Source organism: Phyllopteryx taeniolatus, chromosome 1 (genome assembly GCF_024500385.1).
Source record: "Phyllopteryx taeniolatus isolate TA_2022b chromosome 1, UOR_Ptae_1.2, whole genome shotgun sequence".
Lineage (NCBI taxonomy): Eukaryota > Metazoa > Chordata > Actinopteri > Syngnathiformes > Syngnathidae > Phyllopteryx > Phyllopteryx taeniolatus.
The window spans coordinates 37,829,028-37,852,671 of NC_084502.1; the positions used below are offsets into that span (position 1 = coordinate 37,829,028).

The 23,644-nt window shown below is 40.3% G+C and overlaps 3 protein-coding genes across 11 annotated transcripts in view; 1 reads left to right on the forward strand and 2 right to left on the reverse strand.

The window, feature by feature from the left end:
- The first annotated feature begins 1,913 nt into the window (after window positions 1–1,913).
- ptpn22 (protein tyrosine phosphatase non-receptor type 22) lies at window positions 1,914–13,288 on the forward strand. The gene is made up of 21 exons (XM_061793763.1): window positions 1,914–2,131; window positions 4,027–4,135; window positions 4,408–4,484; window positions 4,605–4,700; window positions 5,469–5,507; window positions 5,586–5,657; window positions 5,759–5,818; window positions 6,028–6,170; window positions 7,785–7,851; window positions 7,953–8,030; window positions 8,124–8,210; window positions 8,305–8,758; window positions 9,913–9,990; window positions 10,422–10,502; window positions 11,371–11,507; window positions 11,596–11,623; window positions 12,241–12,297; window positions 12,416–12,522; window positions 12,617–12,647; window positions 12,755–12,823; window positions 12,906–13,288. Exons 1-21 carry the CDS (start codon window positions 2,030–2,032, stop codon window positions 12,965–12,967), a joined length of 2,034 nt encoding a protein of 677 aa, XP_061649747.1. The 5' UTR covers window positions 1,914–2,029; the 3' UTR covers window positions 12,968–13,288.
- A 311-nt stretch (window positions 13,289–13,599) lies between these two features.
- LOC133487343 (lysine-specific demethylase 9) lies at window positions 13,600–18,657 on the reverse strand. Of its 2 annotated transcripts, none has more exons than XM_061793751.1 (7): window positions 17,990–18,657; window positions 16,334–16,968; window positions 15,701–15,838; window positions 15,277–15,419; window positions 14,889–15,056; window positions 14,683–14,791; window positions 13,600–14,593 (listed from the first exon to the last, which is right to left on the reverse strand). In XM_061793751.1, exons 1-7 carry the CDS (start codon window positions 18,642–18,644, stop codon window positions 14,300–14,302), a joined length of 2,142 nt encoding a protein of 713 aa, XP_061649735.1. In that variant the 5' UTR covers window positions 18,645–18,657; the 3' UTR covers window positions 13,600–14,299. The 2 variants fall into 2 exon arrangements, with proteins under 2 accessions (XP_061649735.1, XP_061649726.1); XM_061793742.1 differs by having other exon boundaries at window positions 16,286–16,968.
- A 732-nt stretch (window positions 18,658–19,389) lies between these two features.
- Window positions 19,390–23,644, reverse strand: part of LOC133487362 (membrane-associated guanylate kinase, WW and PDZ domain-containing protein 3-like) — a 143,276-nt gene continuing 139,021 nt past the window's right edge. For all 8 annotated transcript variants that reach the window (XM_061793783.1, XM_061793832.1, XM_061793793.1 and 5 more), the window contains one exon: window positions 19,390–22,261. In XM_061793783.1, the coding sequence (XP_061649767.1) occupies window positions 21,348–22,261 (914 nt within the window). In that variant the 3' untranslated portion in view covers window positions 19,390–21,347. The remainder of the gene's footprint in view (window positions 22,262–23,644) is intronic.

The following is a 23,644-nucleotide window of genomic DNA, read 5'->3' on the forward strand; positions in this document are numbered from 1 at the left end:
CACACATATAAACAAACAACCATTCACGCTCACGTTCACACACATGCCCGCTACCCTCGTGAGGATAAGCGGTGTAGAAAATGGATGGATGGCTATTTTGTTTGATATATGGTGATTTGTTACACATTTGTCACCCTGGGATGAGTAAATCGTAGACGGTAAGTAAAATGACGAATCGAGTGCCGTTATTGCTATTATGGGGTAGACATTTGTAGCGACAACAAATCCAGTTTTACACGAACAGTTTCCGAACTTGTCCTCCAAATACTACACGTGATATAGTCGAAAATGTAGTTATTAGGCCGAGTACGAGCGTGTAAGAACTGAATGCCAGATGTAATCATCTTTCTCTCGCAAATTGACCTTTGGCTCATTTCGCCATCATTTACTAATTTTTACAATTTCTTTAGGTGCGTCACAATGTCGCAATAGTCAAACACGGGTTGGGTTTTAACAAGCAACCTTTTACAGACGGTTACACCTGAAGCTGAGAATAATACATTTGACTCATATTTTGTCATGTCCCATCATATAAAGTCATGAGATGGCTTGGTATTCATTGAAACATGGGGCGATTTGCAACAATGATTTCCAAAATGATAAACTCTGGCTGATTGGCTGGATGAACATTTTTACGTCTATTATGACCCTGACTTCTCGACCAATCAGCTCATTGTGTCTAAGAAGTCTTGTGAACTATAAAACAATAAAGCCAATGTCACAGTGGCTGATAAGCCTTCCAAAGAATTACACTTCTAAAATAGAGGTCAGTTATGAATTTGCAAACGATGCAAAAAGTACAAGACAACACTGACGCATGAGTCATTTTACTTTTGGATAGTCCACTAATAGTTTTTAAATGCATCTTTATGAATCAGTACTGTTACTATCTTGCACAAATTTTTGGGAGAACCACTTGAGTTGCTCACCTGCTGTACATCAATGGGAAATCAACTGGATTTGTGTAGAATGGTTCATGGATCATGTCATAATTGGGTAGGGTCAAGGGTATATAAAACAAAAACAAAAAAGGTATTTGACGATTATGCACCTTGTAAATAGCAACTAGAGAATTGCTTAACATCTTGAACTCACCAAAGCAAGCACACTTGATCCCTCCTTGTTTCGGCCTAAACATTGTAACGACAGTAATTACAGTAGAAGGGTAGGGTTGGACAAAGGACAACCGGATTTGCTTTTGGAATTTTTTAATGCATTCTAACTTTCATCTAATCAATGGTGATGAGTAACAGTAAATTGACTTATGTGGGTCTGGTATCTAAGTAAACTTTATGTTTATAAGCATTTACTTTGACTGGTTTACTTTAAACTGAAGAGGAAGCAACATGTACATACTGTGCAAGCAACTCTGAAAAAGTCCAGTTGATTACATACTTCTGGGATAGTTTATATACAAATTCGACTCACTATGCACAACTTTAACTAAATGCAGTCAAACTAATTCTATTTATTGATATAAGTTGTTGATAATTCATAAAACTGCAGCCAGGTCTCACCAGATAGTGCAAACACCTCAACCCCCACATTAATTATACAAACACTAACTCAGAAATCAAAATGCCAAAACAACTCAGATAATTTTGCTTGCTTCATTCAGCAATAAGTTAATTATTTATTTGCTGAATTGCAACAGTGAGTTTGAGATATCATCCACGAATAGTGGATTTGTTGGCACTTCCAGAGAATAAAAAGCTATCACAACTGTCTGACATCTTTTCGTTCAGGATCTACTGAATACATTCCAACCCTCACACCCCTGCACTCCTCTTGTGTGCCCTCAATGGGGTCTCTATATTTTCCTCTGTAACACTGACTGCACCGAGTGACTTTAGGACCCAGTGAAATATACCCACAGAAACGGTGAACTTCCTTGTTCTCTCACCCTAGTTCCTTGATGTGAAAATTACAATAAAGAAGTGCAGAAGTGAGAGCAGGACTTGTTAGAGCCTTGGTGCGCCTATAGTTTCAGACCTGTGGATCAGTGTCCTGACATGCAAGCTGACCTGTTATGGACAGAGAGCACAAAGTCATGGAGCAGCAGCAGGCCTGCATAGTGAGGAACTTGCTCGAGAAATTGGAGAGGCAAGCCAATGAGGCCAAAGAATTTGTGGTGAGTCAGGTTTTACAGTATATTGCAGTATTCCAATACAGCTTACCGCAAATTTGTAGGTGGCAACGAGTTTTATGAAGACAGGGTAAGATGAGGGGGAAATAGGCTAACTATTGTATTAAAAACACTGCTTCCTCTTCATGCTGTTCAATGATGAACGAAAGGAAGACCACTAAGTCTGTTACTTTTAGTAACAGACTGGCAATGTGTAGGCATCTCCTAGGGCTATGGTTGCACTATGTTCCTGGTGGTCACAGTGGCTCCATTTCAGGCCACCGTCGACAAAATGGGATAGTCGTGAGACAACGTGGGGGGACGGGATGAGCAAACGTGACAGGCCATGATTACTGTGGATGCTTGGCAAGATGTTTAAATTGTCAAAACATTTGCCATGGTAGTCACAGTGTGGATGAGACACCTAGTCGGCGGTAGTAAAACGGGGTGAACGCAACTAAACCTGACACAACATAACAGGACCTACCATAACTTCAAGGCTGTGTGTCGTGGGACAGGGAGCATATACTGTACTGTATATTTCGCCACCGCCTACGCTTAATGTTGAATGTCTGTGTATGAGAGAGAGAGAGAGAGAGAGAGAGAGAGAGATGATATGAACTGAAGAAGTGGTAACACTGAGAAAAAAAAACTCTCTTGTAAACACTCAGTTCGCAAGAGTAGATGTCATGGTGAAACTGTTGGTATTACAATGACAATGAACTGGTTTGTGTCTGTATGAGAATGTAACAGAACAGACAAAGAGTGGAAGCAGAATGCACACACATCAAGTTTAGATATCGAGTCAAAAGAAAACATTGATGAGCCGCAGCCATGGCAACAGAGGCAGAAGATGGCACTGTGCTGTCATGCCACCACATCCCTCGACCACTCCAGAGGAAATGAGCTACACTTGCATCACTTCCGTTTCAAACAAATGCACTCCTGTGTTGATGTCAGAGATGGGCAAATGAAAGTTCATTTACAGACCGGCTGGAAGTGAGAGAAGAGGCCGGCCAACAAGAATGCCAGTGTTTTTGGAAATCACTGCAAACATGGTGCAGTGATGTGATAAACCTTTCAGAAGGTAGAATGCAAGTGGAAGTCCTCTCAGTTTGTACATGCTTGTTTTGTAGTAAAATGAGTCATTGATTCTGATCATGTGCGGATGATTCATATCCGACGCAGTCCAAAATTTGGCGATGTTCCTAACACATATAGAAAAAAAATACTGCATGAACACAGAGTGCATCGGTGTCTGCATCCCATTTTGGGGGATGCTCAGGCATCCCTAAAACTTGAGAGATTTTTTAAAACTGTTTGTCCTTTGTAAACAGAAAAGTACCTAACCATACAGTACTTGGTTGAAACGTTATATTTTGACAACAAAAATACACCACCTCCTTACCTCAAAAATGGTTAGTTCCACGCAGACCCTCCCACCCCTCCCCGACTGGGCTCTGCAGTCCTGCTACGCACAGAGCAATATGATGCCTTCCAGTGATAATAGTTGTGGTGTAAGTACCTGTCTTAACCCAGGATATGTGGAACATTTGTGAACTTCTACGACTCAATAACAACACAGTATCATCATTATCGTTCCTCATTTTGCTGCATGTAGTAGTACCTTACTGTTTATGTTGTTAGGTAGGAGTTAGTACACTTTTTTTTTCTACCTACCAAACGTTTCAGGTGGTCAGAGACAGCACCTGTGCTCTGTTTGATTTGGCATGAGTGAAGCTGACTGTTGTTTCATGTGCATGGATTAATATTAAATCAAATGTGCGACTGACAAGCTAACTGGATGCCAGTTAACATTTTAACTTTTTTATAAAAATAATAATGATAACAATTATTATCCTTCTTCTTCTTATTATTATTTTATTCATTTATTTTTACAGAGGTTGAGAAACCAGTCAATTAAGTACCGCGATGACAAGACCTATTCCAGTAAAGCAGCAGAAACTCAGGAAAACATCAAGAAGAACAGATATAAGGACATACTTCCATGTAAGCGTCACTCAAGGCAGATATATTAAACATTATGGACTTGATGAAATAATTCACATTGTTTTGCCTCAGTCAGAACAAACGTCAACTATGTTAAGTTATCTATGACTTTTACCTAATTTGTTTACATATCCTGGACAAAAGATCAATTGTAAGTGACCAAAGCCACAATAGTTTAACATAATTTGATTTACTGGGGAAAAAAAGTCAGCGGAGCTGCCCTCAAGTTGTTTGTTTTGCCTGATATTGTTGTTCAATAACATCTCTCATAGTTGACCACAGCAGAGTCAAGCTCACGTTTACGACCTCTGAAGATGACACTGACTACATTAATGCCAGTTTCATAAAGGTAAACAAATAATCAGTGTCAGAGTAAAAGGAATGCTTTCGTGTTTCATATACATTGTAAATACAAGTGCACGCAGTAAAGACGTGACCTCAGTGTGACTCGGCTGTGTTATGTGTGCAGGGGGTGACAGGTGCCAAGGCTTACATTGCTACTCAGGGTCCATTACATAACACAGTGCTGGACTTCTTGAGGATGGTGTGGGAGTATGACATAAAAGTAGGAGTCACTTCTTTCCAGAGTTTTCCCTTCAGCCTAATTTACATCTGCCATCGAGTTTACAATATTATTAAAAATCTTAGCAATAACAATAATTGTCAACATTTTTAGTTATACTGGATCAGTTGCAACATCACAAGTAAAGTGTTGAGAATAAGCCTCTATGGAAGCGATGGTCCAGGGCCAAATCCCATGTAGACCTGCCACTGCACCTGGATGCTTCAACAATAAGCAAAATGGCATCCAGGAGAGTACAGACCTCCTCCAAGGCTGAACAAATCCTAAACATGTCCAGCAGATCATGGCGTGCAGACAATAATGTTTTAGTCTACAGTAATCACATAGCTGGTAGTATTGCTGAATGCAAAGTTGATGCTTACTGCGCCACACAAAGAGGCTTTTTTTTCACTGCAGCAATATTTGATGGCTCTGTAGGGTCACTGCCACACTCAGCTCCAATTCAAGTGGAATGTACTAATGCAGTGTACTGTAGTTTGCATTTTCATCTGCTTCCTCATCAATATGTAACAGCTGCCTTCTTGGCCTTCTAGAAAGTTTTGTGGATATCAGTGTTGTAGTTTTTGCTAATTAACTAACTGACTCACTGACTGACTAACTCATGATGATTAAAACTCATCTCTCGCCTCATCTGTTTTGGTGGAGGTAATAATCACAATAATAAAAAATACCCAAATGCATGACCTCTGAGCTCCACCAACACAACATTCTTTCTAATTTATTTTTCCTTTCTGTTTTTGCTTTCTTTAGGTTATAGTAATGGCCTGCCGAGAATTTGAGATGGGAAAGGTAAAAAAAAAAAAAAAGATTCCCAATGATATGAATAATCGTCTCTTTTTTGTGGTTACTATTTTTTGTGCGTTTCAGAAAAAGTGTGAGCGTTATTGGCCACATAAGGAAGAGAAGTCATTTGTCTGTGGGCCCTTCATCATCTATTGTGTGAGTATTCTTCCTCTGATAACTATAACCAGTCACCAAACCAAAGGAGAGGAGTAAAACTGAGTGTCATATCTTGTTGTTGTTTTTATTTATATATATAGGATTGTGAAGAAGACAAAGGAGCCTATCTGACAAGGACATTAAGATTGACATGTGACAATGTAAGTGATGATGGTACCCACATATACAATTATCATAAGACAAAGAAGATAATCACAAGCTTTCTGCAAACACTGTGTGTCTCCTCATCAACATCCATGTTGTTGTTTTTATTCTTTGGTAAATTTGGACAAATGTGATTTTATATAGCTGATATTCTCTGAATGATAGTTTGCCTTGTTTTTGTCTTCTTTGTCTTAACTTTCTCCAGTGTCACCGAACGTTGAAACAGCTGCACTATGTTAAGTGGCCAGACCATGGAGTACCGGATTTTATTCCCTCCATTTTGGACATGCTGGAGGAGATGCATACCTATCAGTCCCACGATGACATCCCTATGTGCATCCACTGCAGGTCAGTTTTTTATATGCCTAGAACAACATTATCTTCAAGTCAGGTTGTGTTAAAACATATTAGGCAAGCCTATTTCTTGGAGAGTTTATTGTCAGTTTCAGTTACTCTTACTCTCACACCCTAAACAGTATGCTACAGATCTACATATTTGGTCCACTACTTTTTGTTGTGTTGATCTAGATTAGGTCAAAAGTGCCGATAAGATTGAGAATTTTGCATCTGACCAGATGTACAGTATAATGCATTTGTTCTATGAAGGATAATTTGTTTTTGACAAATTCTAGCTTTCCAAATACAGTATTCCAAAAGACAACAAGACTGCATCAGAAAAAAATATCAGCGTTTACAAAAATAATAATGCTCAGTTGTCACTCATGATTGAATGTCAGAGAGGTAATAATTTCACAGTGTTTATTGCTGTCATTGTAGTTTGTAATGGAACAGGGGTGTGCTTTATTAAACCGACTGACTGATTGAGCTATGTGAGAGTGTTTTAACGTATTGGAAACAGCGATCTGTATGTTGCATTACTCTCCGACACCACTATAAACTATAACCACAATAACAAACAGATTGTACAATTAATACACCTCTCATTGTGCCAATCAAAACGGAACATTAGTTTCTTATAATTTAACAATTTTCTATTCAGCTCTTATATTAAATCTTATTAAACTGTGGAGGTGCTCATCTTGTTGTGGGTAGTGTATATCTTATAATGCATGTCTTGTCTCAGCCTCAGATGTGAAGGCCCTCCTATTTCTTAAAGACAGGAAACCAACGACCCACTCTGTTTCCCCTCAGTTTTTTTCCTACATTAACACTGTTTGAAGCCTACATGAGTGTTTACACAAATTAACAGTTATTACAAGTAAATTGCATCAATATTTATTTGGGCAACTAGTAGAAGCCAAGGAAAGATTTTTGAAATTTTCAGCCATCATTTTCTGTTCCAACCATCTCCAGCCACCAACATCCGCTTCATCTTTCTAATAAGGCCTGGATAACAGGCAGACACTATTATATGCTAAATAATATGCATACAAATCTGGTATCCCTAATCCACCCTTCTTCCTAGGGACAAACATTCTTTTTAAGTGAATACAGATTTTTTTTTTTGTCTTTCCATAATTTATTAATCTCTTTGAAACATTTTTGAGATATTTCTAAAGGGATAGCAGAGATACAAAAAGTTAGTCTTGGGAGCACATTCATTTTAAGCACCTCTGCCCTCCCCCACAATGGCATATTTGACAACTTAATTTTTGTAGTTGGACAAGGCTGGACATGGTATGAGTGTCAATTGAAACACCTGTGGCACCTTCATACATTCTCTTGTACAGTATATAATCTGAGAGAATTCTAAATACAACAAAGTTTTGCTTCTTCAACATTAAAAAGACCAGGGACTATATATTCCACTATATACTGTAACAGTCATACGAGAAAAACGAGAAAAAAATGTTCCAGAAGATATCTCAAAGCCTGGAAAAGGCACACACTGTAACTGAAACATATATATTTTTTCATTTTATACTCAAAGATGTTTCAAGACAGTAGGACAGGTTCAGTGTCACAGTGTTCTTAAAGTCCCCGCGGCTGCTTTCTTTTCAGTGCTGGATGTGGTAGAACAGGAGTCGTTTGTGTCATCGATTATACTTGGAACCTTCTTAAGAAAGGGGTGAGAAATGTCTCCCAGCTCTTTCTTTATTTAATCATTAAAGATAAGAATTGCTCAAATCGAGCTTTTTGTTTGCTTGCTTTTTACATTTTTTTTTATAGATGATCACTTCAGATTTCAATATATGTGACTTAGTTCATATCATGAGAACCCAAAGGCCATCTGTGGTTCAAACCAAGGTACCGTCCATATTTTTTCTTTCATCTGCATTAATACAGTATCTATCAAGCATCTTTTTATTAATGTATATCTCTTTTGTTGTTTTACCTTAGGAACAGTATGAATTAGTCTATAGCATCATCAGGTTACTGTTTGAGAAATACTTGCTTTCCATGGATGAACAGAGCTGCAAAAATGAGGTGATCAAACTAATAACGCACCCTTCACAGGAGATAAGTTTAAAATTTATTCCAGCAGGATTTCTGACTTGCATTCTCTTGTCAAATAACCAAGGTAACAATGGGAACGTCTACGAGGGAGCAAGATGTTGGAAGTGAGGACACACAACTCGAGAGCATCTGCGATGAGGAAATCAACAACACCTGGCAGAACGAGACAATGGTGCCTTCTGCTCCAGAGAATAATCACCACGATCAACCACACATACTTCTTGGAGGCCCAACTACCCACCAGGACGGGCATGGAACTTCACCTAAAGCGGTCCACACTGGACAAGAAGTGATTGCAGTGGAGAACATGCAGCACGGCATCAACATTCCGAACCGTCAAGCGTCACCCAATGCAGCAGCCGCCATCTGTCTGATGGTGGAGGACCCCTACTTTGACATCCTTCCGTTTGACAATGCAACACCTGCGAACAAGCGATGGACCGTTGGTCCCATCTTCAGTAAGCCCTCGTTGCCTCTGAATGACCACACACCGAGGTCTAACTCTACTTTCGACACAGGTCAGTGGTGAAATCCTTTGTTTAGTCTCACATGAAGTGACTAGACTAGAATGTGGCAACAATCCATTGCATCTCTATTCTTAGCTTTTAAGGCCCCTAATGGTTGCGATCCTCAACTCAGTTCCAAAATTGCAGCGATTATTGTCTGGCAATAAATATATAATAAATGGCAATAACCACATTTATTTTGAATGATAGATGAAATCCTGACAGACTCAATTTCTTCCACCACCTTCCCTCTGGCAGGTAGAACACAAGAACCACCAGACAAACACAAGCATTTCAATTTCAAAGCTCCCTAACCTTTATGGATTAATGACTAATGTAAAAAAAATAAACTATTCAAGGCAAGGCAAATTTATTTATATTGCACATTTCATACACAATATAACTCAATGTGCTTTACATGGTAAAATGCATTTAAAAACAAAGTGCAAACATACATTTAAAAAGAAAAGATCATTTTAAAAATGGAATTGCTCTAAAACGCTCAATCATAAGCTTGAGAAAAAAAATAAGGTTTTTAAGCCGGACTTAAAAACATAGATACTTATGGCTGATTTTAGTTCTGTTGGCAACTTATTCCATTTGTGTCCAGCATAACAGCGAATTGCTGCTTCACCATGTTTGCTTTGGACTCTGTGCTTCACTCGCTAGGTCTGTAGATTTCAGAGCCCTGCTAGGTTTATATTCCATTAGCTTTTCTTTAATGTATTCAAAGCCATTTGCTGATGTATAGACCAGTGGCAGAACTTTAAAGTCTATTCTGTAGCTGACTGGGAGCCAGTGTAGAGACTGTAGAATTGGCGGAATGTGCTCTGATCTCTTTGTTCTGTTCAAACCCGAGCTGCAACGTTCTGAATGAGCTGCAGCTGTTTAATGCTCTGTTCGGAGAGTCCAGGCAGAAGACCATTAAAATAGTCAAGTCTACTGGAGATAAAAGTATGGATGATCTTCTTCTGGTTTGCTTGGTACATGCAACCCTTTCACGTTGGATATGTGCTTCAGCTGGTAGAAGGCTGTTTTAGTGATTGATTTAATACGACTGCTAAATGTCAGATCAGAATCTATCAGCACACCAAGGGATATGATTCATGTTACCCCGCTGTCAACAAATTTAGGTGGAGCATCTGATGCACTTTTTGTTTCAATAGGAGCTCATACTGATGTAGACACACCTCCTCCTCTGCCCGAACGAACCCCTGAATCCTATCAACTAGCTGTTGACATAGGTTGGTATCAGATGGTCAAACATCTCCATCCATCCATCCATTCAGACATACAGTACATACATTTTTATACCACTTATCCTGAACATTCTCCCAGGGAAGATGGAGCCATATCCCAATTAACTTTGGGTGAGAGGCTGGGCATACCCTACACTGATCAACCATTCACACTCATATTCACTCCTATGCTTAATTTAGTCTTCAATTAATATATAGCGTAACATTTGGAGAAAACTGCCACAAGCACAGAGAGAACATGCAAACTCCACACAGAAAGACATGAGCTGAGACAGACTTGAACGTAGAAACTTTTCATTCCTATTGTCAATCAAATATCGTAGAATCATGTAATCAGTATGGCTTTGTATATTAGCAGATGTATTGTACCTTAAAGACAGAACTGCTTTTGTGATATGTTTTGGTGGTGTCTTCAGAACACTCCGATTCCTCAGACAGGCTAACTGTCATCATTCCACCGAATGTGATTGCTGAGACTGTGCAGTGTGACCCGGGGGGTAAGATATAGAATTATCTTATGAAAGTAGTATAACATAATAGCGAGATATCACAAATGTTTAAAATAAACACAATTGTGTATATACCTAGAGCACAGGTGCCAAACTGGTGGCCCGGGGGCCAGATCCGGCCCGCCACGTCATTTTATGTGGCCCGCGAGAGTGTGCATCGACTTTGTGTTTCTTGCTAAAATACCAAATTCAAAATTGTCTCCACTTTTAAAAATATTGAGATATTGCAAGCATTTTTGTTATCGGGTGATCACAAAAATGCTTTATTTATTTAAAATAAAATTGATTCATACTGTAGTTGAACAGTTTTTACAGGATTTTGATTTAAAAAGTAATTATCCATGAATTTGTGTATATGTAATAATATGAGGCAATCATACAGTCATATGGGTTTGAAGCCATAATGGCCCCCCGAGCACCATAAGTGCAATGTGGCCCGTGACAAAAATGAGTTTGACGCCCCTGCCCTAGAGAGTCCCATTATGCCTGTACCATCACTTTCAGATAGAACTCCAGAATCATATGTGTTGGCTTTTCAACAAGGTGTCTTTAATCATAGTATTACAGATCATTGTCTTTTGAACAAATATATAAAATAGCTTTGTACTAGTACACTGACCAGCCACAACATTATGAGCATTTACACAATATGATGATGTCACAAGAGCTGTATCTAAACTGTGCCGTTGCAAAAATATTAATGCTCAACAATGCCATATGTCTATTATTATGGTTGGAGTTTGCAGTGGTGTAAAATTGTACTGCTCTTGTAATGGATGTGATTATATTGTTCAAGTGGTGATAATGTTGTGGCTGGTGAGTGTATTAAATGAGGAACTTCTAATGGGCAATGCAGCTCCTGTTGCCAGTCAGCAAGAGGTCACACCAGTAGCAAATCTAAACAGAATTGGGACTTCCTCAGAGTGGTCAGGTACTTCAAAGCTGGTGGGCGACTCATTAGAGCGAGAAACAAAGACATGGGTGAGGAGTAAGGTAAGTGTAATAATGTATCTGTGCCGTTTAGTTGCTACCTTAGATCGAGACACACTACTATAAACATATTACTCTCTTTTTCTTGCAGAGTCTGAGAGCAAAAATGACTTCCACAGGTAAGATTGTTGTAAAGGTCTGTGAAAGTACAAATAATATCATGATAAAATGTGACAAAAGGGGTTACTGGAAGTGCAGTGGTTCACTTGCCTGATTTCCACGTAGGCAGGATGGGTTCAATTCCCACTCAGTGACACTGTGAATGTGGATAGTTGTCTATCTTCATGTTCACAGTGACTGACTGGCTAAAATTCGATAGTGTAGTCCGCTTTTCACCCAAAGTCAGCTGAGATGGATGGATCGATGTAACCAAAGGATGAACAAATATCGGCTAATAATATACTGTAATGACATATTGTTTGTATAATTAATTTATCATGCATGTGAGGCTCAGTCATTACCAGTGAAGAAAATAAGTCAAATAAGTTAAGGCTTTGGCAAAAAAAACAAAAAAAAAGGTATTATTGATGAGACTTACAATATACGTCAAAACATTTTGTGGCATTCTCGCTTTTAACCCCAAAATATATCCAATAATAAATAGATCACTAACTGAACTGTTTTGATGAAGTTAACCCATCAAATAATTCCCAATATCTTAATTTTACCTCTATTATTAAGTAAATCAAGCCCATCATTAAGCCCATCATTAAGTAAAGCTGTGTTTCTCCTACAGAGCCACTGACTCCAGTGTGGCTGTCACCCACATCTCCTGTTGCTGAGGGAGGAAGTGGTGAGTATCTTCAGCCATGAAAGGAGCTGCGCACCAGAAAACCTAGTTGTGATGCACATGTATAGAAAACCTCAATGTAACACCATCAGTGTTATCAGCTCTGTTTCTCGCTTATCAGCACAAGTTGAAGGGTGTGACGTCAACCAAATGGCCTCTGTCACTGATGGTGGGACGACAAGAGACAAATCAGAAAAAAACAATGAGAAGGGCCCATCCAGTAAAAAGGTATCAAAACATTCATTCACACGCAGACAGAAAAAAAGCTCTTTCCAAAACAAATGGTTGCTCAATTGTTGCTGTTTTTTTTGCTCTTCTTCAGAGTCTGAAAATGTTCAGAGATATGCAGAAAAGTGAGTCATGCTAATTAATTTCCTTATTTTATAAAACACACAAAAAATATTCGTGACAAAGCTGAAATATCTCAGAATAATACAAATAAACTCCAACATGTTCTCAGCAAAGTCAGCGACTCCACGTCTACTGCCATCACCTCCAAAGGGAGTCGTAACCTCATTGTTCCAATTTGGTAACCTTCCCATCCACTAAATTATCATATATATCTGTTCGATCCATTTCAATGCAAGAATGTTTTATTTTGCTGTCCGCAGGATTTAGGAAAAGGTTAGGAAAGCCAAAAGGACCGAGGAATTATCCACAAAACTGGTTCTAAAATGATGTTCCTCTCCCAAAATGATGTCCTTCAATAGTGTTGATGTGTGCTGTCGCTATTGGTCTCTCAGAGCCTCAAGCGAGACGTTTGCTGAAGTTCACATTTTCATCGAAAAAGGATCAGCACATTTCCTGTTAATAACTTGATGTGAATGTATTGTTTATGCTTCTCACCAGTGAATGTTATTTCTTTTTCTGGTCAGTGCTCCACCACCAGCAATTCATTCACAGTGCCAGTTTTCTTTTCTTTCTTTTTTAATTTAACTTTACTCCGATTGCATTTTGGAGCACCAAATGTCTTCAATAAAACTTTTGAAGTTTGGAGACTGTTGGTGTCCGTTTGTAAGGTCCATAAACAAACACCCAAAAAGACTACCATCAATAATTTTACAATGTTTAGAAAAGGCAGACGAATGGAAATGCTCATGATCTCACATCTCCTTGTGTGATAATCCTGTAACCTTGGGGGAAACAAACACAAGGAAAAAAACAAAAAACAAACAAAAAAAACCCACCAACAACAAAAAAGAAACCCCAGCCAGCTAAACTACAGTAGATCTGTGAATAGATTAAAATAAAAACGATCTTTCTCCCCCCGTGTATGCAGACAACAAACTAAAGAAAACCTTAACACCAGCTTCACAATTTCTATTTATTACTGAGTCTAACTTGCTAACCAGTAGACACAAGTACAAAATTATTGTCACTGGCTATACAGGTATATACAATTTGCATTCATTTAGAACAATAAAAGACAATAAATAACATATCAAATTATCAGTACAGTTGAAAAAGTATAAAATGCCAAATAAAAATGACATTAAGTGCTCGTCTAAAATAAATAACTATGTATCTATCCATCTCAAAGTTCTTTTGAATGTTCATTATTCTACATTACCTGACCTCTGTCACTCAGATGGTTTTGGAGATGGAGCAAACCTTCTATCCATCCATTTTCTGTCCAGCTTATCCTGGTCTGGGTCACCAGGAGCTGGAACCTATCCCAGCTGAATTTTGGCGAAAGGCTAACGACACGCTGGACAAGTCGCTAGTACATATACAGTAGACAGACACCATTCACATTCACACTGTTACTGCATGGGAGTTGAACTCACACTGCCCGCATAGAAATCAGGTGAATAAACCACTACAATGTCATCAGTGACTTCATGGAGCAATGCTGAAGCACCAAATCAAAGACCAGAATGTAGGGTCCATTTCTAAATGTGAAATAAACCTTGCAACTACCAGAATCAAATCAATTTTCTATAGCTGGAGCCTATCCCAGCTGGCTTTGGGCAAGAGGCAGGCTACACCCTGAAATGGACGGCAGTCAATCGCAGGGCACATGTAGACAAAAAGGGTGGGTGGAGTAGACACGGCCTGAAAAGGGGCTAACATTGCTGGGTCTCAGCTCCTCTTTTGACTCCTCGCCTCGCTCCTCCTGGTGGTAATGTTTGAGCCGGATGTGCCACGCCAAGCTGCAGACTGCGGACACCGTCTTGAACTGGTGGATGACGTTCCGTGGGATGAAATAAACGTCGTCGTCACACAGCTGGGAGCGGATGTAGCGGATGCCTTCTCTTCTCAGTTGGTTGAGCTTTGCATCATCCAGCCACTGTGCACACTTTTACAAACATTCACTGTGATTAAAGGACTGTAACACCAAAACACATCATTACGGTGAATCCATCATGGATCTGTCTTGAAAACTACCTGAGATACTGGAGGCTCGCAAAGATCCAGTTGCAGTTGTTGCACAACTTTTTTAAAGTCACCCGCATGGAAACATACAACATCTTTGGTTACACGAGGTTGATTATTCCTGGGGGAGAGTTATAATGAAATGACTTATCCATCCTCAGTAAAAGGCCTACACATGATCAAGCATGATAGTTTTATTCTGAACTAAAGGCTCCCACCGTTCTCCAAAGTGCACGGCCTTCAGCACTCCCACAGCAGCAGTGCTTTGCCAGTCAGAACTCTGGCCCACATGGTCAGCATGGGCCTTGGTGCGGTCCTCAAACAGAACCTCTCTGGGCTCGCTCGCCCTTGGCAGGTAGTGGAGATTTTTTATCTCCTTCATGGACCTTCGTGAAAAGAAACCACCAGTCAATAGAAAACTTAGTAGTCTCAATTTCAATCTTATGTACACACTATACTCAGCTCGTCAACTATAAAAGATTACTGATTCAATGTGAATTAATGAAATTCATTTTTCAGAGGTACCACCCCCCCTAACCCCTGCCATTTCAAATTGCTATACACGAGTAAAAAGACGTTAACCACTATTAAAATAAACATTGTCACCTGCGGCGTTTCAAAGTTGAATTGGACCCATCCGCAGTTGGCACCATTTGCTCTCCTGGTCGCACCCACATAATGGGCCCATCGTCGCTCTGAGAGCGACAGTCCAGCTTCAGGCTGGAGAGGCTTCCCCACGGAAGGGTCATCTACACAAGTCAGAAATGTTGTATTGATTCATGAATACAATTTTGAAATCTTCACATAAGCTAACGAATAATTTGAGCAACATCTAAAGCATGCATCAATCTTTGTCTTGGAAAGTGAAATGACGCCTTTATTGTCAAATATCAGATCGTCAAGTTCTCTGCGCAGTTGGTGTATTAAAACGAGAAAATCGTTGAGTGACTTATATTAGCTTTTGCTGTCCAATGTAAATTAACACATTAATATTCTGATGTCAATTGCATTTGCAACAAAAAAAGTGAACCTTCAGTAATGGTGATTCCTCCAACATGTCTAGGAATTCTGGGAAATAGTCTCCCACTTCCTCATCCACGGCTCCCACCAAGCTGATCTGTCTCATGGGTCCGGCCCGGTAAGTTCCGGAACTGTATGTGCGGTTCACCTGAGGAAGCATTTGATGTGACTGCCTCTTCTCCATACAAAAGATCATTTTGTAAGCGTTCTCTCCCCCTAGCTGTATGACTCAGGTCAACTTTGGGCCCAAATATTCCAAATCAACAGACACATGGAGAAACAAAATATATACAATGTTGATAATGGGTCAAGTTTGTGATAAGGACGTCAGCTAGGTCCAGAATCTCTGGCCACATATCTTTTCAAAACTACACACTATTGTAAGAATCAGTATTTGAAGATTCTTGAGAGTGTAAGTTACACTTGTGTAGCATATTTGGTACCTGAGTCAGCAGTAGTTCAAAGTTGTGAAGATGTGAAGAGAGCAACTCATTTAATTCCTGAGCACTGAAGTTGCCCAGAACTCTCATTCTCATTCATTCATCTTTCCTCAGAGTGCACAAACATTAGCAAACAAAGCAATACTGTTGCCCACCTGTTGCTCTATGAAGTGCAGGATTTCCCTGTTTAGATTTTGACATACCTCAGAGTAAAAGTTCTCAATTGTTGTAGTTTCAATGTCTTTCTTGCCCAGGATCTCCATTTTGACCGGTGTATTGGGGAAGTTAAAGGCAAAGTAGTCGAGGAAGTCAGGTAGGTAGGCGGCCACACTATGCACCACTGCCAAGGCATAAGAGGCCGCACCCCTTTGCTTCTCGGCAAAAGCCAACTGAAGAAATTCCTGGGAAAAGCACTCCATCTGAGCTGGACTGAGACAGGCCAGCTCATCGGCGTAGGCGTGCAGGACCGACGCACCGCCATTGGCTTGCCTTTCCTCGTGCATAAAGCGACCATAGGAGCTGCCTGTTTGCAAGAAGGACCTGCGGATGTGTTGGTCTTGATGAGATAGAAAGGGGGCGAGAGAATGGAGGTCCAGCCGCTGGAGGTTTGGAGCATCTCTGTCAGGCTGGCAAAGATGTTCTTGCTTGATGCTGCCGCATGTAGACGGATCATGCTGACCTAGTCCCGATTCCGAACATATCGTTTGAACAGCTTTGTTGCTCATCTGTCGTATCTTCTTGGCGCTCCGCTCCCTTTCATGGTGCTTCTTCTTTTCCTTCTTCCGGATGTATTCCTCCAGTGTCAGAGATGTCACATTCACTTTGTGGGTCCTGGACTCTGCCCAGACAGGAACAGTTTCAAGTCAGGAGAAAGATGGTGGATGGAAAACGTATTCAACAGGAAAACCGCCAGCAAAATGCAATGAATGACCAAAATATAAATATATCGTTTTGATCTGCCTTGTTTAAACTACAGAAAAGAACGGCTTTCAAAAAGCAGCTCTGCCGACATTCAAACCAATTGCCATTAAATGAGGTAAGTCCACTTTCCTGATTCTCGTTGATCCATATCAAATTCATGTGAAGTTGGTAGTCACATGTACGTACAACACGATCAGGGCTGAAACGCGAAAGTGGCATCTGAAATCAAAATGCTTTGTGAATTTGCATTTACAACTTCAAATACACGAGTTCTTTGTGGCTAAAGCGACTTTGAGCAATGAAATAATGATGGTTATTAACAGAAATGAACACGAATAGAGCTGTAGAGCTGATGTGCGTTAAAGTTCTTGACTACGTGCATGCCTTTGGTACGATACTTGCACTTGCCTTGAGCCTTTTTAGCAGTGGTAGAGAACATATATATTGTGAACTAGATATAACATTGTAAAGACAAAATAAAACCAATCACGGGATCGGAAACTTAAAAACTCCCACTTTGACCCTGAGTACGTTGTAAAAATATCCCAAATACATTTCCATTTTTGCACCCAATTTGTGTTTTCAAAACTGAAATAATCATTCTAGCCTGAAAAGAAGGTAAGAAAAGCAAAGCAAATGTATTTATAGAGTGTATTTCATACACAAGGATAACTCAATGTGCTTTACATGATTAAAAGCATTTTTAAAAAAGGGGAAAAAATCAGCTCAAAACAAAGACAAATAAAAGTACAATTAAAACAGCGTACAGTGCAACAAATACTTAAAATGCTGTAAAAAGCATGAGGAAAAAAAGAAGAGTTTTTAACATGGACGGAAAAACCTTCACACTTGGGGCTGACGAAGAATTTGAGAAGGGGGCAAACACTTTATACGAAAAAAAACCCCCAAGACATGGTAAACATGTACCAAACTCTCACCTGTATTGTTCTTTACATCTGCGTATCCCATGTTTGCGTAAGCATTTTCCTTCTTGATTTTCATCTTCAAGTGACCGTCCCTCGTATCTTTGCACTCAGATTGTTTGGGAGGTGGAAAAGTGAAGAGATTGGTTGGTTCAGAAGACAAATGTCCTTGCTCGGGAAGATGCTCATGTATCTTCCTCGGCGCAGCAGCAGTATGAGGAGGAGGAGGGGGAGGGGGAGGAGGGCGACGCATGTTCTTCTTGGTGAGATGGCGATGATGATGATGATGATGGCTTCCAGGCAGGACATGCTCACCCGCGCTCAAGTTGTGAGGATGAGGATGGCGTTCCAAGAGATGCGACTTGGGGTGCTCGTGAGGATGAGGGGGACGGAGCTTCACTTTCTTCTCGTACCCCTTTGCCCGGCCATCATCGACTTGTGACAAGTCCCTCTTCTTCTTCTTCTTCTTTCTCTTGGCTTTGCACAACAGAGCAAAAATGTCCCTCGTGTTATTTCCCCCTATTGTGAGCCGCGATGAGTCCGCTGTCGCTGCCATATTTAAATCACTTGACGCCCTATCGCGCACGTCCGCCGTTTGCTTTCCTTTGCGCACGCGTGGTACATACCGCTTCACTTTGTTGTCCTGTAGTCTGTTGACGTCGAAAAGCATCACGGGAAACGCAGTTTTTTTTGGTGTACTGCCTGCGTGCGCCCATTCACGTCGCCCTTCTGAACAGGTGACGTAATTGAGAGCGAGGCAGCACTCCCCACCTCCCCCCAGGAACAAATACAGTAGCCCACTGTATAAATCACGTAGTAATAATAATAATACTGAACAAAGTTGTTCTTATAACAAGTGCTTTTGACTTTTAGGAAAAAGAGAATTATACACTGTATTCGCAACTATATAGTTATTATTAGGTGTACAGTAAAGATATACAGTATTACCATTTGCTAATGTCATGTGAACATTTCAAAATGTGTGAAAATAGAACAAGAGCTATCTTTTAAAAATAGTGATGGATGAATATATATATAAAAAATGAAGGCATATTAGGAGAAAAACATTGTTTCGACTAGCGGCTAACACATTGCAAAAGACCACTTTAGGACAATGGTAAATGATCCTTGTACTTTTTGGGGCTAGGTAATGTTGATCACCATTTATTATTAGATTTTGTGCTGACTTGCTTTGGCCTAATAGTTAGTTATTAGGATTATTTAAAAAAAAATGTCATCAGTATTTATAAAACTTTAAATTCCGTTGACCCTGTAACTGTGAATTGAAGTCACGCTCTTGTCGCTTTGGAAAACACATGAACATAGCCAGTTTCGTTTGAATGTTTTTAGAACAAAAGGCTCAAGAATGCCACGTCTGTGTTTTCTATCACCTAGCTTAACATACCAACACATGCTTCTGTTTTTCAGTAAACCTTTATTCATCAGTGCATGATCAGAATGGAAGATTATTTATTTCACCAATTGTATATCTTTTCCTGTCAGTTCCCTTAAAAAAATAATGAAACAATTTACAGATGATAGTTTTTCTCCACAAAGGCAAATATTTATACAGGTGCTGTACAATATAGAAACATTTACAACTGTAATGTTAAAACTATATATTTCTTATATGTGTTTGAGCGATACAAGGCCACAATCTCATACATGGTCATGGAATGCACAATAAACAGTACAGGGGTCAATCATATTAACAACGAGTGGACAAAAAAAATTGTAAGTGATGCCACAGACAGTAAGTTTCTTCTGTACATCCTTCCACAGGCAGTCTGATGCTTCACGTGGCAACCAGCATCTCATGTGAATAAAAGTGTGCGAGCCACCAGACATGACTGTGCTCAAGAGCAGCAACATCAGTGCAGGTTTAAATTCACCCCAACAAAGTTAATAGTGAGGTTATTTTAAGAGCATGGGTCACTGGTTGACTTCATTCGATGAACTGTCTCATTTTTCACTCTCAGAAAAAGTCAATGATGAGTCACAGAGGAACTCAACAGATTAACAGCTTACTGAAAAGTATCATGTCTCTTATTCTGTGAGGAATCGATATTATTCCACAATACATTGATATATGTTGAGTGGATGAAAACCTCTAAAAATAATTGTGTATACTGTACATTATAATATTGGTGCCAATTCAAGAATTTAATGAAAACAAGCCTCATTTTTTTTACTCAAGAAATTATAATGGGAGTAATTTAGTGACAAATGTAAGGTGAAAAAAGAAAACATTTATATGTTGTGTTGGCTGAAAAATATATAAGCACTGTTTAAGAATGCTGAAGTCAGAGCTCTCACTTCTTACAATCAAGCTCTGTTAATTCCATTCATCTAAAATCTGTGTCAGTATGTCGTAAACACTTTGATAAATAATGCTCAGATCCCGTATATTATTAAGTCAGTGCTCCAGCGACATGGAAAAGCTTGCAAACACACAATAGCCACATCACATAAAACACAGAGCTGCTAAGTTGACCCGTCATGGATCACAGAATCATAGAAATAGAATGTATAGATTTTGCAGTACTTACAGTTGTAAAATCTTCAGGGAAATATTGATCAGTAATTTTAACACCACATTATCCCTTGGTTTGTTTGTTTTTTGTACGGCAGCATTCGCATTGTGCCTTTCTAACAACCGTGAGCATAGGCAACCCTAAAAACAAATATAGGCAGATCTCGCAAGTATAGATTTTTTCCCCCCAATTGACAAAGGCTTTTTTTTCTTGTAATTTTAAACTGTAGTGGTTATCTCCACATTCTCTTTCTAACTTTAAGACCTGACAAGTGAAGTGACTTAGCATGTCAACTGACAGTTACAATTTCAATAAGTTACATTATTATTAACACAGATGAAACAAACACTAGAACAATAAGATAAGCACAAGTGTCCGGTCTGCTGAGGTGTGGCAAAAGTTCCACAAAAAGGCTGTCAACACGTTGATAAGATCATGAGAGGCTGAAGCTCAATGTACATGGAAGCAGCCAGCTCACCAATAGTATTGTGTTGTCAAAAAACACCTAATGACTCATCCAACACCATGAATACATCCACAAGCAACAGAATCCGCGACCACGATAATGTGCCTTGAGCCTTCACAGTGTCAAAATCAGATCCTTCATCCAAGTCTCACAGTGAATGGGGAAATGCAAGTTTTCTTCAAACCGGAGTCTGTAATGACGTGGAGGGGAGAGAAAGAAAAAAAAAGATTCAAAAGCAGGACGGCCTGTTCCACGCTCTTTCCAGCATGCGTGTCGGAACAGACATCAGCCTTGCCACACTGAGCCAGACAAATTGGGTGAAACTAAATCATAGGTCATGATAAAAACAAAATCTTTTCTGACTGTATGCTTTCTATGTTGTGTCCACCTGGGAATGGATCTTGCTAGGACTGGGAACCTTCCATGGACCTGGTGTGATGGGAGGCTTCTTGTTGGTGGAGGTCCCATTGCAGCCAGGGTCCTGGATGCTATTGCTGGACCCCCTGGGGTCCTTTTTGTTCACATCTTCAGGCAACCTGTGGGACCTACTCTCCTTCTCTTTTGCACCCCTGCGGCTCAGCGTGTCCCCGCCTGATCCTGACCGCTCCCTGTGCACATGCGACTTTGGTGGCACCGTCTCTTGTTCAGCCTTTTTGCCCCTCTTGTGGCGCTCATTTTCCGTAGCGCCCCTCTCCTGCCAATGAGCTGCAGGCTCATCTTTGTACTTTCGCCCTTCTCCAGGGGGCTGCTGGCCCGCTGGGCGCCGCGGGCTTTGGGGCTCCTCCTGGTTCTTTAAGGGCACAACAGAGTCATGGTCCTTCTTGGAGCTCTTCTTGGGGCTGGAGGAGCGATGGTCTCTCTGCCCTTCATGCTTTCGATCTCTGCTCATATCCTCTGAGGATCCCCGCTCTGTTTTTCTGGGGCTCTGGGAGCTGTCAGCACAATCTACCCCGCTTTCAGTGGCTCTCTTGGGACTGGTAGCCTTGAAGTCACTCCGACTCGTTTTCCTGGTGTGGGTGCCGGGGCTGGTGGTACGCTTGTTGGAAACCTGCTGTCCTCTTAATCTGTTACCTTGACGTGCATGCTCCCTCCCAGCGCCAGGAGAGCCGACTGACCGTAGCTCTGTTCTGGAGAACTCCTCCGGGACGGTTACTGGGGGTGAGGATGGAGACACTTCTGAGGTAGAGATGGTGACAGAGGATGGAGAGGCCGGAGATAATAACTCCCTGTCAGTTACAGAGTGTTTGGGCAAGCTTGAGCTTGGGATGGATACGTTGTCCTTCGAACCTGCGAATCAAGCAGTGAAAAGTAAGATAATTTGCCAGCTGAAAAATCTAACACATCCTTTACTGGGATATTTTGGACATTTAAGGGAAAATCAAAATGTCATGCATCGGAGGCGCTATATGCTCATACTGAAAAACAAAAAAGCACTTTGCATTCTGTGCAATATTTAGCTTGGTAGAGATGAATACTGTGTTGCAACACTGTGCACTGCCACAACTGTGCACAGAGCAGACACAAAAGCGATTGCTGCTGCTAATGTGCTCGATTTCCAGGAGCAACAACTCATGGAAATGTCTACTTTTGTGACGATAGGTTGATGCCAGTGAACACACACAGATTCTTGCTACCCTTGCTGATCGTTTGCTGTTATCTTATGTGGCCATTGACCAATAGGCCTCTAAGTTCCATTCCCCTAACCACCACGATATAATCATATTTCATAATATCATTAATCCAACTAATACTGATCTGTGTGTCACGACGAGCGTGTGGACTCTAAAAAAGTTTTATACCATAATAGTAATAATAATAATAATAATAATAATTAGACTTTACAGCGATCTGATCGGCCTGATCGGTATCGGCCGATAATTAGCATTTTATGCTGATCGGCTGATCGTCTTTAATGTCATAATTCACCGAGCCGATCAATGACATTGACGCGGAGTAAATGTCTTTTGCGGAGCCGATCAATGACATCATCGTTATCACAGCCATGACAATAACAATCGATTGCGGTGTGTGTTTTATAAGAACAAAATGGGGAAAAACCTGTGCTGGTGGTCACCGGTGCTCGGGAGAGGACTTCAATTCAAGGCTTGCTAGAGGTGTGTTCACATACTTTTAATACAAGATGGCTCGCAAAAAAACGAAATGTAGCCTAGTAAGTTGGTGCTAGCACTAACGGTTGTACCGGCGTTGTGTTGAATCATGCTCTAAAGTTTCGGTGTGTGTGAAGTAATTGAATTACAATAAAATTATTTGATTACAGTAAGTTAGCACCCATAATTTCTGTCATGTTGTAATGTTCGTTTGACCTGAGTGATTAGAATAGATGACCTGACAAGATATTTTTGAAGATACGCAGTATACAGTACACAAGTATATACAGTAAATGAAAAAGTCATTTAAATAGACACATTGCTCCATCTTGTGATCGGATCGGTGATGTTTTTTTTTTTTTTTTTTAAACTCACTGATTGGTGATCGGCCCCAAAATCCTGGTCGTGTAAAGCCTAATAATAATAATAATGTTTATGAAAATCAGGGGTCTTGATCCCTTATTCCCCGTCAGGAAGAGGCATGTGTTCAGTGGCATCCACAATAACAACTTGATAACCCCTGCAGGCCTGTTTGTTCTTCGAGGACTCACTGCTTTGGTTT

Bases quoted from the DNA above. Each gene is read 5' to 3' on its own strand.
- LOC133487343 (XM_061793742.1), bottom strand. From the start codon at position 18,644: ATGCTTTTCGACGTCAACAGACTACAGGACAACAAAGTGAAGCGGTAT. The intron at 15,420-15,700 runs GTTCACTTTTTT...TGACTTGTGTAG, and splicing joins AGGAATCACCATTACTGAAG to ATGACCCTTCCGTGGGGAAG. The intron at 14,594-14,682 runs GTAGTTTTCAAG...TGTTTGTAAAAG, and splicing joins GCGAGCCTCCAGTATCTCAG to TGTGCACAGTGGCTGGATGA.
- ptpn22 (XM_061793763.1), top strand. From the start codon at position 2,030: ATGGACAGAGAGCACAAAGTCATGGAGCAGCAGCAGGCCTGCATAGTG. The intron at 8,031-8,123 runs GTACCGTCCATA...GTTTTACCTTAG, and splicing joins CATCTGTGGTTCAAACCAAG to GAACAGTATGAATTAGTCTA. The intron at 11,624-12,240 runs GTAAGATTGTTG...TTTCTCCTACAG, and splicing joins AGCAAAAATGACTTCCACAG to AGCCACTGACTCCAGTGTGG.